Raw genomic sequence first — 17,461 nt, 5'->3', positions numbered from 1 at the left:
TTTTTCTGACCAAGATTGGTTTATGATATTAATACTATTACCTTCCGCTTTATGTCTTCTGATAATAACTCACTCTTTCGCTCTTTTCCCTCAATTGTAATTCCTTAACTACGTAATAGTGTTTTTTATCAATTAAGTCGTTTCTTTTCACTTGCAACAATTTTTCATCAGTCTCTTAAACAATGTTCCCTGACTCACATTTTTCCTCTCTCTTTTTTAGTTCTTTAACTTCAATTCTCATTAACATCTCCACCTTCCTTTTTTGTCTTGCGATAATGATTGCTCGGACATTACGAAGTTAACCATAATTATGTTATCCATAGATCAAATAATTTTATGGATTGAATTTTACTTGATTGTCTATTGTCTATGCATCCAACACAGCCTCCTCTCCCACACCATTAGCCAACAATGTAGTGAAAATAATTTGAAGGTCTATATGGAAATGTAGCATGTTGGATTGTCTGCAATTATTGCATTTTGAGGGTTATGATGCAGCTCAAACACCACTTCTTCAACACCACTCTTCAACACCAGATCTTGTTGCTTCCACAAAACAAAACACAGCCGCAAGATCCAATTCCTTCTGTAGAGAACACATGCATTCTACAACTCCCATCAAAACAAAACCCTCATCATATTTAAAAAAAAATCTTCTTTTGACCTTGCAATTCTAATCCATTCCATCCCATATTTTTCTATCAATTCAAATACAGCCTAAAAGATAATGAAAAATAAGAAATATAATCCTGAAAGATATTTTAAGATATAATGATTAATAAAAAAAATTATATTCTAACACTTAATATAACCTAATTGTCATATGGTAAAAGCACATGATATTTTGGAAAAGAAGTTGGAAAACAATTCAATGATAAATTGAATGTTATCCCACAATATTAGGATCAAAGTGTGCATACGGTTCACACCTACACAGATGAATGTATACACACTTCCAAATTAGAAACCACAGTAAAATCAGCTTCAACACGATTGACTATAAATTTTCAAGGATTCGTAGTCGCTCTTTAATTGCTCCATGTTACATAAGCGAATGGTCCATAATTACATTTATAAATGAGTTAACCCACAAAAGGATTATCTATTGAATTATTTACATTATTATTCTTTGGTTCTCACCTGAATTACATGACACAACATCTCAGAGCAAGCCCCTTTTGGTCAATCCTGCCATCTTCATTGCCTAAAAGTCATAACACACGATTCAGCTTCATCTTACACTTTACGATTCATAGGAGAAATGCGAATCTTCTAACAACCGACTACAAGTTTCAACAGTGTCATATCACAGCAGCTTATAATCTAGTCAGGGACGGATCCAGAAACTTATTAAAGGGGGGACTAATTTTTTTTTCAGTAATTGTTTAAATGTCTAACTTTAAATAAGTAATAATTTCTTTAAAAAATATTTACTATTTTTACACATAAAATTGAAATTAATTTTTATTTTAAATGATAATAATCTTTAAATCATCATCATAAAAACAATAAACACACAATTGTTTAATACAATTTTATTCTAGTTATCACTTCAACTGCTTAATCATAAAACAATTAATTTTATACTAACTAACCTTAATAATTATTATAATAATAACAGATAATTAAATTTACACAATTTTACATTGACTAACTTAAAAATATATATCTATATACATGAGAAGTGCCAAGGAGGGGGCTGCCTGCCCCCCTTTCCATCCGTCCCCGAATCTAGTCATCACAAGCTAAAAGCTAGGAGCCTAGGAGCTTAAATTTTTCATCCAGTTAATGCAAGCTTTCTTACACTAATTCAGTGACATGCTTAACTTACTAGTGTTGCAAACTAAATGGGATTGGATTAAATGACACCAAGTATCAAATTTGGTAAAATGAAATCTGTAATAACGATTTTTTTAAAGGATTCTGTAATAATGTTTTTATCAAAAGTAAATTCTATCAACCCAACTGTTGAATTATGTTGTATAAATGCAATGACCATAAAAATAAAAGTTTACATGAATTAGATATTCATAGATATGAAATCAAATTGTAACTATTTAATTATATTTTAAAAAACATGTTAAAGTTGAAATAAAGTGGGATGATGAAATATCAATTTTTTTACAATACATGACAATAGCGTGTGGGTGTGTGTACTTCAACTTCTTTTTTTATGTAATATCATGAAAAAAGATATATAATGCTTTTGTAAATTACCAATATATAAATTTATAGTTACATACTGATCATATACATTAGGCACTGAATCGGTAATTTTTAGCTAAAATACTTGTCAAACATTCAAGTCTATAAATATCAAATCCTGGGAATACCCACACTAATGCAGTGTCTCAACTCTCAACTAACAACAAGGTGTCTACAAACAAAAACTCTTAATAAGATGACTAACACAGAACAATCCATTTGAAAATTATATTCTTGAACTATTCTAAGAAGTTAAATGCTGAATAGCTCATAAGTAATCAGGCACGTCTTCATGTTTTCAATTACCTCATTTCCAAAGCATTACAAGCTCAACAGGATCAACAATCTCAATAATCTTTGACAATTAATATTCAATCAGATAACCCACAGATACATAAAGTTCACATCCAATAACTAATCGATAGGAATATCCAACTAAAATTCAATCACTTACTTATCCAACAGATACAAAAATTTCACATCCAATAACTTATCGATATGAATATCCAACTAACTTTGTACGCAGTCCATCTAAATTGTAGAAAAAACTAAATTTGCAGAAAAACATAGCAATAGATAAAATAAACTCATAAAGATGAAATTATAAATAGACTAACAAGTAACAACAATCAGAAATAAGATTGACACACCTTCAGGTGGCTGAGCTAGCTTCCGATTTTGTGGAGATATCATTTCTTTCTTCAATTGCATCAAAATGTCTTCCATTGTACACTCTCTTTGCCAATTAGCAAGCATAGGAAACAAATGTGGCTCAACCTGGTAATTTAGATATTTATAAGTTCAAATTCAATCACAAGTACAAGGAATCCTTAGTGAAAATGTTACCTACCACTCCAGTTTCTTGGTTGACACAAGTCATGTTAATCCTAGTCTGAAATCTAACAGTTGGTGGATTGTCTGGATAATCCTTGCCACAAAATAATTTCAGCTGGTATATACGCCCTTCATGAACAGTCTGGTAAGAGAACAAGGTGGACAAGAAAAAATCATCATATCTGCATATTGTTTTGGCAGACACTACTGGTTCCACTTAACAACTAGAAAGCAGTACATACATCCTTTGTATGGAATTAATTTATTAAAAAATACTAGTGGTGATAAAAGTAATTCAGATAATGACAGAGTAAAAAAGTATCTTGGAAAGATGATATGGATTTAATTACTTGGAAACATTAACCTATATATTTTAAACCATGCTAGCTCGAATTACATGGTTCCATAAGAAAAAAGACTCCAAAGGAAAATGCTATTGCCCATAAGGTAATGACCATTTAGTTGCCAAAGCAATGTTCTTGGAAACCAAACCCCTGGTACCCACCTACCTCCCATTCTGATTGAACTATAATCAGTTCCAAGATGAGATACACAAACACCAAAGTTTGCTAACATAAGTTAACAAGGATGAAGTGTATTTTTGATAAAACTCATAAATTTCTATAAAAATAGTAAGTTCTACAATTTTGCAAAGAGGTTTTCATAGTAACACAATTTTTCCAAAGAACAGGACAGCTTACACCAGGGGGGCCAATAATAGTCCCAGTCCAGGACTGCATGTAGATATCATCAGCATCATCCATTCCATAGCTAACAGTTCCATCTCCAATTCCCTTCTCACCTCTCTCAAGCTCTTCCAATAATCTGAAGTTCCTAGGAACTACATACATAGACAAAAAAAGTTTGACAAGATAGGTGCCAATTACAAATTTAAAAAAAAAAAGTTACAACAAAAGATGAACACAATCAATGATAAGTTAAATTTACAAGTAAATTGGAAAAAAGGGAGCATATGCAAAAACATTAAATTGCATCATAACTTGAGCATATATTTGGTCACTTCTCAATATCTGAGTTCACATATCCACTATGATTGATAAAAGGAGAATGACTGGATCCAAATACTGTCAATTTTAGTACCATAGTTATTGGCCCAATGACAGCCCAAAAGTTGTTGGTCTGATTTTAGATCAAGTGTGATCAAGCTGGGTTGGTATTAGCCCACACGTGATCAAGCTTGCTTGATTTCAGCCCAAAAGCAAGTGGCCCAATTTCAGATTATTAATAATAGCCTAATAGGTCCCTATTCACCTGCCTGAATCTAGTCTATTGTTCCTTCAAATCCAATAAAAGAAAGAACCAATGTCAACACAGAAATCCCATTAACTGATCTTTAGAAGAGTGACAATTTTACAGTACATGTTACACAAAACTATGTTTAGCTGAATAGTTAGGTTTCATCTTCTTGCTCATCATATGCCGCCAGCACCACGAACAGCACATTCTTCCCCTGCTTCATCTCTGCAACTGGCAAATTTGTGTGCTCTCATTTCCTCCTTTTTTCGTTTTTGCAATTGGATGACAATTCCTCCATTCAATGTCTTTATTTTTTTTCCTCATATTTCATTAAGTTCAAGAAGCTGGTTCACCATTTTGCAAGATCTAAATTGCATTCCAGATCACAAAAGTACCACAATTTAGTTTTGAAACTTTGCTATATAGGACAAGGGTGGTAGGAGCAAATTTAGCAACTATGATGGAGAGAGTAAATGTGACAAGAAAAGGAAAGATTTCAAAGAAATAGGATTTGCCCCAATCACACATCCTCCCAAAATCGAAAGCAAAACCATTCCCCAGAAAAGGATAAAATAACAGGTGTAACAACAAATATAACTACCAAAAACTGACATGTGGCATGCCACCCATTCTAGTGTAGGTCAAATAACTACTAATTTTCAATAACACAGGTCCAAAGGGAAGCATCAACAGATTAACCAATAACCACTAAGGAAATATTTTTAGACACCAGATTCCCAGGGCCAGTCTAATCCATCCGACTTCAAAAGTCATAAAAGACATTTCCTAGCAGACTTGATCCCTCCTATAATCTCCTGCTCCTGACCAAAGAAAGTATTTCATAATCTCCTCCATCTTTTGCATCACATCCCCAGAATAAGTGGATATACAAGTTTTTAAATGTAATGACAATTTATTTTAAAAAGATTGAATTTTATTTTTATAAAATTAATAGAGAATTACATCACCACTTTGACCCTCCAGTTTTTTCCTAATTTTACTTCCACTCTACTCTTTCAATCTTTGTATTTAAACTATTTCCTAACCTTGCACACAATTGTGAGCTCATTCAAATATAGTGCCAGGGAATGATGCCAAAGTCAGTGGCATGGTTAAAGGACAGAACAACAATGCTGCAAGATGCAATTAAATATAGAGAGAATATGCTAGAGCATGGTGCCTAAGTTTCCACACTAAGTAAACTAAGCAGCAAAGAATTTATGTACAATCTCAGCAAGGAACAACACTGAAAAAGAAAATATATTCGCTAATAAATAGGAAAAGAAAAAAAAAACTCAAAGCTCATTATTACACACTACTCTTTAAAATCAAAGCTTTTTGGCTTTTTTATTTTTTTGTTTTGTTTTGCTCTTGCTGTTTGTTTATCATACCACTAATTTGTGGTTTATCTTAACAATATAGCACAAATTCCACGCAACACAGTAACAACTTCAAACACAAAGCATTTGTATCATCATTATCCATATACAACAGTAATTGTAGACTCTATCCAGAACAACCAAAAACTCATAATTATAATTAGCGAACCACAAGAGTAATTGATAGAGAGAAGGAAAAAAGATATTAGGAAATGAAGATGGATGTGAAGAGGTTGAATACTGACCGACGACAGTGGAACCTTCAGAACCCATGATTGAGGGTGAATTGGAATTGGATGGGGGTAGGGTTTTGGAATTGAAGAGAGAGATAGAAAGACACAAAGTAAGAGAGAGAGAGAGAGAGAGAGAGAGAGAGAGAGGGCGTGAATATGATCCTGAACAGACGATGACTGTGACTCAACTCAAGTCTAACAGCTGTTCGCAAAAGTAGAAGGTCTGTTACACTTACACTAACACGTACCAATATATATAAATTAAATATAATAGCAGTACTACCAACAAAGTTTAATCAAACAAACTCATCCATTATTTCCGCTACCGAATGATTCTGATAAGTTCCAACTCACATAATTTCTTTTTACTAAAAAAAATATAATAGTAATACTTAAGGTAATAAAGTGTACCTAGCCACCTAGGCTAAGTGCATGTATTTGACTTCCAACTTCTTGAATTAACTTTTTTTTTTACTAAAAAATAAAATAATAGTAACTCACATACATTACTTTAGATTAAAATTAAAAATACATCTTTTTGGTAACCAATATTACTACATCTTATTCCATGAAATTTTGGAGAGTTGGTATAATAATTCTTCAAATTTTAAAAATATTAAATAAATTTGTGAAATTAAATTTGTTAATCATATTAATGATAATAAATTATAAAAATTAAGAAGTATAATGATCATAAGTTACACATGTCAAGGACTAAAATGAAATTTTAGTTATTTGTTTGATATTTATCTAATTTCAAAGACTATTATCAAATTTCAATGACTAAAATGATAATTTAAACCTCTGATTGCACGTAGTTCAGCATTTTCCCATAGAAATTTACGTCAACTTAGAAGAAAGATAATTTAGCTTCCACGTATTTTCAATTTTTTGACGTGAAACTTTTAACATAATGTGCATTAAAATAATCTTCGAAATTGTCTTGGTTTAACTTCCATTCGCGCAAGAATAGCAATAAAAGCTAAAATGAATTACTTTTGGAGATTTACTCTAAGAAAAAGAAAGAAAGAAAATTAAGGCAGTAAAACAAAAAAAACGGCGGAAAAGTAATGGTACCATGGGATAAAAGGGACCATCAATTTACAGCTTAAGTCGGGATAAAACATGTCATTTGCGCAATTAAATTTGGTAAAGGAACATGAAACAAACACCAAATGTCATCAAAACCTGTACTCCTTCAAAATTCTGATGTCAAAATGAATGTGGAACTACAAAGTTGGCTCCGGCATATACTGGGGACCTTAAGGGTATAACCGTCTCCGAAGTTCCTCCACAAATTCTGCTCTAGAAATCTTAATATCGATGTTGGCCTCGAGATTTTTCAATTGCACCACGCCTTCTTTTATTTCCTGCTCATAAACAAGTACCATCCAAGGGATCCTTGATTCTTTTGCATATTCGAAGTGTTTCGCTCTTCTTTTATTGACCAAGAATTCTGCTTTCACCCTAGCATCCCACAGTTCTCCTGCTAGCTCTGCAGCAAGTGTAAAGTCATTCCCCACTATGCTCACTAAGACTTCTGTCTTGGTCGGACGAGCCATCTAACACAAAAAATAAAAAAATTAAGACATACTACAAAGACAATGCCACCGTTCAAACTTTCTTGGCCATGAAATAACCCAAACACGTTCACCACGTGATAAGAGCATATAAATTATAAACTTGTCGTCAAAATTAGTAACCAAAGGAGGCAACTGGGAGATCAGTTTTATTTATCATCATTATATGCAGCAAAGTGATGCAAAAGAACATGTTTCCACACTAAAAAAGCAAAATATTAGTTATACATAAAAGCCTTTCGGTTAGTATTATCATGCAGAACAAGTCACCGTAATTAAACCATAATAGAAAATGTTGGTTATCTGTGTATGCATGAAGGCATGTATATGTTCCACGATATTACAAGAAAATTGGTGTTCAAATGTGATTTTATAGTTGATCCCCAGAATAATAATCAAAATTTATTTTTTAACACAAGCAACTAATAAAGTTACTTATCACAAGCATTTTGGTCACCTGGTTCAGATTCTTCTGTTGTTGCTCCATTATGGCAAATACTCTCTCAATTCCCAGACTTACACCAACTGCAGGCACTGACCTTGAGCCAAACATCCCTATAAGGTTATCATATCGGCCACCGGCAGCAATTGAACCAACCTGCGTAAAAACCATATGCCCATTCCTAAATAAAAGCTGAAGATTTCAACAAAAACAATGTAAATGAAACACAGAAAGAACAGGGTGTGTGCACAAATTCAACTGTCATAAAACTACAGAGAGTTAACCCACTTAAAGAATCAAGAATTTCAATTTAATTTTTCATATTCTTAAGCTTTTTCAATAACAATTTTAATTACAGAAAAGTGGTTGCAAGCCTTCAATTTCAAATTAAATATGGTACTGATTGATTGAACTTTCTATACAATAAAACACGAGCTGAACTGAACTACAAATATCAAATCATATTTCTGATTAACGAAAAGTTTTGGTAAATGATAATATTCAATTAAGTTGAATTATGGGAATACATGTGCCCCAGTTTAGGGTGTCACACAATATACCTAAGCTGGCAGAATGCATTGTTGCCCCTGGAAGGATGAACAAGAGATGAAAGAAGAAGCATTTTACAATGGAGAGAAGATAAAAGACATGAAAAATACCTGAGTGCCTCCTTTAAAAACAGCTTCAAATATAACTCCAGTGTAATAATCCAGACCTCTGGCAAGACTCAAGTCAAAAACCACTTTATCAATGCGTTTTGATTTTTCCAGAGCTATAAATAAAATTTCCAGCTCTTTCAATGCTTCAGAAGCTCCTTTGTGTTTTGAGAAATCACTACCCTCTTGTTTAAATTTAGATAATAATGCTAAAGGAGATCCTTTTTCTTTAACAAAAGTTTCAATTCTGTCAGCTGTCTCAGCAGTTAATCCTTTTTCTTCCACCTACAGCATCACAGTATAAAGCACATTACCAAACATAACATAATCATTAAGTTAATTAACAAAACAATAACTTCCAGATACTAACAGTTAAAATGGGATATTAATGTAAATTTTAACCAGAATTATACCTAAAAGTAAGACAACAAAAATGACAAGTCTCAAAGACCTAAGCCAATGGAATGGATGATACTTGTAGTTCTATAGATATATAAATCAAGAAACATAATTTCTTTTTGATTTTATCGAAAAATGTAAATTAGAAACAAACACAAACACACAATATGAGCATATCGACAAACATACTAAAATGCAGCTAACACAAATGTATTACACAAGCTAGACTCTTAAAATAATATGAATACATGGAGACTGGATATTAGATCATGCCACTCAAACAAGACATATTCAAGCAGATTCCAGACCATTAACATTTGATGAGATGTAAGTTAGCTTTCTAACAGAATAGTAATACTTTACTATATTATAACAAATGCAAAAACAATATAACCAGTTTTGAAGATAATTAGTCTAGTAACTTCAGCACAACCTTTTCTCCTCAACTCCAACACATAAAGATCAGACATTTGTTACCAGTAATTTCTAAATACAAAATGAATGAATATGTAAAAAAAACATTTTTCTTACAACCCAGATGGTTCAGGGATGAAGAAACCGCACAAAAAATTCTATAGAATGAGGTGACCATACAAACAGTGACATGGTGTTTTGCTACCTCAACAAATCACATGAGAAGATTTACCCAAAAAATGTGAAGGTAACAAAATGAGTTTAATCCCTAACCAAAACTGCTTCCCATAATAAATAAAGCATAAATTATGAAGTATTTTAAAAATGAATATTGAAAAAATAAACCATACATCATTTATAATGTGCAACAGAATGAACAATATAAGATCAAAAACACTACCTAATCATCCAATAAATAAAAGACACAAGCAGCATATATCCTCACCATTTCTTTTCTTATCTGTTGAAAAGACTGTTTGTCTAACTTGTCAATGCTTGAACATATTGTTCTAAACTTTTCAGGAGGTACACCACATATTTGCATCATGCTATCCAGTAACTTTCTATGATTCAACTTTATCTGGAAAAAAAAATCAAGAAAAAGGTCAAACATGAACACACTTGTATTGCAATCTGAATACAGTATTGAATATGGTTTTTAACCATTAAGTAGGAAAACCACAGTCAATTGCCAGCCACATCCAAATGACTGATATTAGGTTGAATTCTAGCACATAAGCTGGGCAGAGTAAAGCTGATCAAATTTTGCAAGAGCAGGACAAAGATCACTTCGGTTAGCAAGTAATCTGATAATTGACATAATAAAGACTTGATAACAAAGTTAGGCTATACCACAAGTTAGGTAGGCATCAGCCAGCAGGTAGCAAAGACCTGATGCAATCAACAAAGATGCTAAAAATCCCACTTCAAAGTGTAAAATGAAACACAGCACATATATCAATTGTAGCCCAAAGTCCCCATATACTAAAGCACATTCTGATTTCTGACAGTATCACTTCATTCACTAGGCATAACTATTACAATGATAACCAACCACCAAATAAGTATTGACAGACCATGAAATAATAAACATGACGGTTTATGCCAATTTAAATTTATGAACTGAATAGACAGTTCCACAATTTCAGAAAATCGATACTATTAGAGATTAGAAAATGAATATTAAAAAATTTACCTCATATTCCCCGATGTCCAGCTCATCAAGTAGTTCAGTCAAAATCCTAACAACCTCAAAGTCCGGACCCATAATTTCAGATGGAGTAGGAGTACCAGCAATATCAAAGTCGCATTGATAAAATTCACGGTATCTTCCCTTAGATGGGTTATCCCTTCTGTAAACCTTGGCTATTTGGTACCTTTTGAAAGATGTCAGACCATTCATAGCCACAAACCTAGCAAATGGAACTGTCAAGTCATACCTCAAAGAAAGAAGCTCCCCACCCTGTCAAACAAGTTGATTACAAATTAGCATGAAATTAACATTCAACTCTCTATATGGAAACAGGAGAAGGGGGGGGGGGGGTTATCAATCTGGCATAGAATTCTAACTGCATACATTAAAAACACAGCTCCGATTCAGCATCAGACACAAACAAGAAAATTTCTAGATGAAAAAATATCCACTCTTCTCATACTTTTGAACATTTTAAGTTTATCCTCACCCACAGAAAAGAGAAAGGCTTTGTCATAACATCAAAATGAACAGGCAATAAACATATTACCTGGTCAGCAAGATCATAAATCAACTTCGAATCTTCTCCATATTTTCCCATGAGAGTTTCTCGCAATTCAAAAACAGGAGTATCTAAGGCAGTTGCGCCATGCCTCTCAAAAACTTCTTCTATTATTAGAAAAGCTTTCTTTCTAATTGTCATTTGTTCTTTAGCAAAATCACGAGTCCCCTGGTACGTTATATTGTGAAACTCAAGGTAAGACTACTGACAAACATATCCCATCCAGAAACAGAAACAAACATTAAACAATTCCATTATCTATAGACAACCCCATCACATGACAATATGACATAAAAAAATAAAAATAAATGATAGCTACATCTTGAACAAAATGCCTTAAACTATGGATTATACAATTAATATTATCATTCTCATGTCTCTATCAAAGTGAAATATGGCTTACAACAATCACTTGATATTACAAATACATAAGCATACACCCACTCTTCCAATACCTGGCCAACCCAGTGTATAATACTGCCATACAAAATTTCTAATTGATTGTTCTGTTATTAGAATGGCCACTAGCAAACAAAATAACATAGTGCATATTTCTTCCATTATTCTCTGCCTCTTTAGATACAATCTATCCATTCCATTGAAAATTGCCAATGACTGCACACTTCCAATTGCATAATTCAATAACAAAATGTCAACAAGTCAATTGGTAAATTACTTTTATATTCAGTCAAACTTGCTTAGTACTAAGAATGTAACTTCCTACAACTGATCAAACAACCAGCTCTTTTAATGAATGGTGATTTAATCTTCTCCTCATAGCAGTGTGCAAAATGCATTGGATAAAATGCCCAAACATAATTTCTCTTTGTCTACAAAAGAGTGGAAAATTTAAGCAGACTATAACACACCTAGAAAACAAAAATAATCAAAATCATACAAGTAACCAAAACTAGAGAGAATTACTACCTTAGGAATCTTGGGTAATCTCCTGCTTTCATTGCTCTCTACAACATCCTTTACTTTCAATAAAAATTCATTAAACTCAGGTTTAGCCAAATCCAAAAGTGATAGAAAATCTGCCACCCAAGTCCCTAAAGCTATCTCTCGACCACTCAGTAACCTCTCCTTGATCAATGCCAAAATCGAGCTAGTCCCTTTCCCCAAAACAACTTTCTTCTTCTTCTTCTTCTCCTCTACTTTCGTGTTCCCCTCTACTTTCATTTCCTTGACACCTAGGATCACATCATTCAACTCAGCAGCCTCAAGCACCGCAACCGCCGTCACAGCTTCCCACACCACAACTTTCCACACAAGTCCAAACATCACAAAGACCTCGTGTGCAAACTTACCATACTCCTTTCCCAGAAACAAGTTCACAGCCTTATTTAAACCACTGCTCAAACCATCCTGAGTGGGGCATTCCTTCCCAAACACCTCCCCAATGCCCAATCTCAAACCATCACCACCAATAACCTCCGAATTACTCTTGGCACGTGCGAAACTACACTCACCAAGTTCTTTCAGTGCTGCAGCCAACGGCAACAGCACAGTGCATACAGCTTCCTCACTCCCAACAACAACACCCTTAACCCCCGAATTCAACTCAACACGCATTCTCGAGTGCACGGCTTTGGCCTGCTCCCTCACACTCCCGTGAACCTTGGGAACCCTCGCGACGGATCGAATATTCTCCTTGCCGACGGACTTGGATCCGTTGAGCAGAACCCGCATGTCGGCGGCGACGGCGACCTCGGCCTTGGAGGCGTGTCCGTCGCCGGAATCCATCAAATTGAAGGGCGCTATGTCGGCCTTCAAGGCCTCACAGGAGAAGGCGGCGGCGACGTCGGCGAAGGCGGAGAGCGCGGCGGACTGGCGGTCGAGAATGGCGGAAACAGCGAGCAGCGTGGAAGAGGTGAGAAGGTCTGGTTGGGTGACGTCAGCATCGAGGAATTGGAAGGTGGGAGGATTGGAATTGAGGGTTTGGGATAGGAGGAGGGGAATGCGGGAGGGGGCGTTGGAGAGGACGAGGTTGTTGAGGAGGACCAGAAGGAAGGCGCGGGATTCCTCTAGGGTTAGGAAATCGGGGACGCAGATGCGGTGCTGAGACGACGTCGTTTCCGTGGCGGTGGTCTTGGAGAGTCTATCGAGCGCGGATGAGTCGATCCGCACGTGAGCGAGGCCCGTGGCGACAGCGAAGACGGAGGAGGAAGAGAGAGAAGAAGCCTTGCCTCCAACCGTTACGGAAGCTTCGGCCATTGCTAATGCTAAAGAGTGGCAAGTGAGGGTTTAAGTTTTCAGGGTTACTTTGCGGCCGCAACGCTTTCTATGTTTCTCTGTGCTTTCTTCCAACGGTAAAACGAAAACTACAGTTATTTACAAAAAGGTAAAACTATATTGCCTTGTGTTCACATTAAAATTTATATAGTAATTTTCACACATCTCACCCGAAGTTTGATTGAATTACATTACATAAGGCTTCCTTGCATTTTTGCACATTACTTTTATTTTGTCAAAACTGTTAAGTGAGGCAAATTAAAAAAAACTTCAAAAATTATGTTATTTCCCATCGTGCCCTTCTCGATTAACACCATCACTCTCTTTCTCAGCCTTCTAAGGACAACCATGGTGTGGAAGTTGTTGGTGGCGGACAGACCGTCGTCACCGGTGCTGGGAGGCGAATGAGCATGACATGGAAAGGAAGTGTGTGTCTGTGTTTGTGATGATGTCGTTGGACAATATGACTGCGGAGGAGGTTCCAAGTTAAGGGGATCCGGCCACATCTGAAGCCAAGAGGGTTCCTGTTCTTTCACTGCTTTTCATTTTTGCTTGATTGGTGTTTTGAATTGTTTCTAATTACTGGGTTCTATTTTACATCAACTTCGTTATTTTCCTTAATGTTAGGTTTGTGTTTGCTGAAATGGAGGGGCTTGTACCATGGTCATAAAAAGAAAGATAAACAAAATTCACTAAAAGTCATGTGACATGTAAATGACTCTTTTCTGTCAAAATTAGTAAGATGAACATTGGGGAAGAGGAAAGAGAATTAGAATGAGGAGACTTGTGTAATTTCAAGAAACTTTAAGTGAAAATTTGTGTAATTTACTTAAATTTATATTTACCAACACTCGTGCAATGCACCTAAATTATTCTTGTATGGCACAATTTTATTTTTTTTGCTGATATTGCATTGCAGGATTAAGAATATATTGTTTTATATCTTTATTTTAGTTATTCTTGCATTGCACGATATACAGATAAAATGTTTTAAATCTTTATTTTAATGTTTTTTATTATTATTAAAGAAAATCTAATTATGGATATTTTGTTCTTTGCTAGATGGCTTTTTAAAAAATTAAATCAAATTTACTTTACCGCAAACAAATTTGAATTTGAATAAATCCAATTATGTTAGAAATTAAATAACCAAGTAATAGACCAGATAACAAATTCAAAGGAAATGATAAATTCAAAGGAAATCAATCTTAAATTTAGTTCATCAACTTATTTAGTTCATCAATCGATTATATTGTTTTACATAATTAAATTTCCTATTCTTTTATATACGCATGATAGAATAATTTTTATTTATAAAAACCTAATTATACTTTTTTCATACTTTGTCACTCTACATACATGATAGAATAAGTTTAATTTTATCTTTTAAAAAAATTAAACAATAACTTTATCTCAAAATTTACTAATAAATTATTAAAAATTTGAAATGTACAGAATTTCAAAAACTGATATGGTTTCTCCTCATACAAAATGATGATACCGAAAAAAAAATTCTTTGGCATTTTTCACATGGCTTTTTTGAATAAATTTCCAAACATCCTATAAATGGGGCTGTCAACATGTTTTCTATCATTAGACAATCGAAGTCGATCCTGAACCATTTATGATTGTTTTTTCAATATCACCGGCTTTCGCATTTCAACAGTATATATATATACCATATTTTTTTAACTACTCTTTTATGGCACCTAGGATTTTTAAAAAATAACAAAAAAATGGGTTGCGTCATCCCATACAATTGAAATAACAAGAGTTGGACAAAATAGTAATGAACCTTGAAAGAACAAGAGTTGGGCAAAATGGGAACCACCGAACCAAACCAACTCAATCTGATAGAACAGCCAATCCGGCTCAACCCGTGAACTCATACAATTGGGGTACCAAAGTTCCAACCTTTTAAAGATCCAACCAAGAACGAAATTCCATTCTATCCATTAACACGTTCAAATAGCATGGAGAATCGGCCTTTGATTCCATCAAGTCCCAAATTCGTTTAAATACCATTTCAACAAAATAAAACTAACTTCAAAAGATTAAACAGAAAAATCTTGATACTATGGAATTAAGTCATGATAAACCATACGTCCAAAATCATAGATAGGCAACTCAAAATCAAATGCGCAACAACAAACAAAATCTCTTATAGGAGTTGAAATTTTCTTCAGAACCACTACAAACTAAAATGTAGCTTCCCAGTAACAGTTTTCACTTAAGAGGAATAAACCTGGATGAGTGAGTAGCACCAATACCAGGTCTCCCGTGCTTAACGGGTTTGTATGAAATAGAAAACTCTGCCAGATAATGCCCAATCATCTCAGGTTTGATTTCAACCTGATTAAAGGTCTTGCCATTGTACACTCCAATAATGCTACCAATCATCTCAGGCACAATAATCATGTTGCGGAGGTGGGTGCGGACAGGTTCTGGCTTCTCACCTGGTGGAGCTTCTCTTTTCTGTGAAAAAACAGAAAGGATTGTTAAGCAGACAAGTCATTTCCTACAATTAAACCTCACAGGAAATAAACATCTATAATCCATCTCAAACAACAGAATACACCTGTCAGCAAGTAAATGAAAAATGAACACATTAACAGATATTCATGGTATGAAGAAATTAAGAGTTTGCATGTTTTCATGGTGGGAATCATAAGAATTCACTTCGTAAAATATAGATGTTTGATTATTGCTATGTAAATTTGATTTTATCTCAAAACGTTGATTCAACTAAATAATAAACAGTAACTTTGTTGTTGTGTTAAAAAATTTACAACAAGTTTTATAGCAAACTTATTTTCAGGGTAAAAGCATCCAAACACGAATCAATTTTGCAAAGCCAAACCTTCCAGTCATCTGGGGCCAACACAAACTAAATTAAATGAATTGATTGACCTTAAAGTTCATCGTACGTGTCGTGCAGGACACTAGTAAAACATAGCACATAATACCGTATGCATTAGAAAGCATAATTGGAAGCAGAAAAGAGTACCGCTTTGCGAAGCTTCTTGATCAAGGCCATGGGCTTTCTGGTGAGGCCTCTCTGGAACCTTCTACGTGCGCGAGCACTGAACATCTTCACGAGTTCATCGGTGGACATGTCCAGAAGCGCATCGAGATCCACGCCCCTGAAACTGAACTTCTTGAACGTTCTCTTCTTCGGCTGCCCTGCTGCTGCTGCAGCCGCCACATCGACCTCAACGTCTGCCTGCAAATGCAATTAATTCCGACCATTAGAAACAGAAAAAATAACGGAGAAATCAAGCGTCAATGTCGTCGGAGAAGAAGAAGAATAACTCACCATTGTTCCGCTTGCTAGGGTTTCTTTCCAACAACAAGAAGCAGATCTATCTGGCTTGTGAGAGTCCCCCGGCTTTGCTTAAATATGAGGATTTATGCAGTAACCCTAACCCGTATAGAGTTAGTGGACTGGGCCTCAATATCAGTATCTCCATCCCAAAAGCCCGTTCAATTTCAATTTTTTTTTTTTACTACAATTTTACATTTTAGCTCAACAATATTATATACTCCATCAAATTATAAGAATTGTGTTTTTATTTTCGGTAAGTATTAAAATCACATGATCTTTTGTTAAATATGACGAGTAATAAGAATATTATAAAGACTAAAGTATATTTAAATTTAAATAAAAAATAAAATCGGAGGTGATATATTAATATTGCGAGCTCCACCCTCTCTTAGCTGTGAATGAGGCACCGTGGTAGCAAGAAAAAGAAGTAATATATAAAAGGATAACAGGTGTTGTACCAATAATTTTATAAGTAAAACAATGGTTCCCTATGCATTGAGTATGTGGGTGAATAGTGTATAAAACAAAGCATGCCCTATCTTGTATTAAGAGTGAAAAACTAAAAAACCCAAGTGTTGTGAATGGTGAAGGGGGAGTGCATGAGTCACTGGTGCCTAAGATCGTGCTCTATAAATTTGGTAGTTTTGAGCGATCCATCTCAGTCTAAGGGTGGTCGATCGACACAAAATTTTAAACATCTGTGAGACTTGTTCTGGTGCCCACCTTTGCAATGCACTAGTGTTAGAAA

General features: G+C 34.6%; 3 protein-coding genes across 6 annotated transcripts; all 3 read right to left on the bottom strand.

Annotated features, from left to right (window-relative positions):
* Positions 1-332: 332 nt before the first annotated feature.
* Positions 333-6,136, bottom strand: LOC114413623 (ubiquitin-conjugating enzyme E2 variant 1A-like). Of its 4 annotated transcripts, none has more exons than XM_028378112.1 (6): positions 5,921-6,136; positions 3,741-3,880; positions 3,056-3,181; positions 2,856-2,982; positions 1,141-1,204; positions 333-606 (listed from the first exon to the last, which is right to left on the bottom strand). In XM_028378112.1, exons 1-5 carry the CDS (start codon positions 5,946-5,948, stop codon positions 1,146-1,148), a joined length of 480 nt encoding a protein of 159 aa, XP_028233913.1. In that variant the 5' UTR covers positions 5,949-6,136; the 3' UTR covers positions 333-606; positions 1,141-1,145. The 4 variants fall into 4 exon arrangements, with proteins under 4 accessions (XP_028233913.1, XP_028233915.1, XP_028233916.1 ...); XM_028378114.1 differs by having other exon boundaries at positions 333-586; XM_028378115.1 differs by lacking the exon at positions 333-606 and adding an exon at positions 843-929.
* Positions 6,137-6,942: 806 nt separating this feature from the next.
* Positions 6,943-13,534, bottom strand: LOC114413622 (histidine--tRNA ligase, cytoplasmic-like). Its single transcript, XM_028378110.1, has 7 exons — positions 12,081-13,534; positions 11,142-11,321; positions 10,595-10,861; positions 9,845-9,979; positions 8,590-8,871; positions 7,946-8,086; positions 6,943-7,470 (listed from the first exon to the last, which is right to left on the bottom strand). The coding sequence occupies exons 1-7, from the start codon at positions 13,368-13,370 to the stop codon at positions 7,171-7,173; spliced, it is 2,595 nt and encodes an 864-aa protein (XP_028233911.1). The 5' UTR covers positions 13,371-13,534; the 3' UTR covers positions 6,943-7,170.
* Positions 13,535-15,401: 1,867 nt separating this feature from the next.
* Positions 15,402-16,813, bottom strand: LOC114413620 (40S ribosomal protein S15-4-like). Its single transcript, XM_028378109.1, has 3 exons — positions 16,705-16,813; positions 16,396-16,611; positions 15,402-15,863 (listed from the first exon to the last, which is right to left on the bottom strand). Exons 1-3 carry the CDS (start codon positions 16,705-16,707, stop codon positions 15,615-15,617), a joined length of 468 nt encoding a protein of 155 aa, XP_028233910.1. The 5' UTR covers positions 16,708-16,813; the 3' UTR covers positions 15,402-15,614.
* Between the last annotated feature and the right edge of the window lie 648 nt (positions 16,814-17,461).

The sequence above is a fragment of the Glycine soja genome, chromosome 5, assembly GCF_004193775.1.
Source record: "Glycine soja cultivar W05 chromosome 5, ASM419377v2, whole genome shotgun sequence".
NCBI classification, from domain to species: Eukaryota; Viridiplantae; Streptophyta; class Magnoliopsida; order Fabales; family Fabaceae; genus Glycine; species Glycine soja.
The sequence above is the reverse complement of the archived record's forward strand: the minus strand, read 5'-3'. Positions and strand labels throughout refer to the sequence as shown.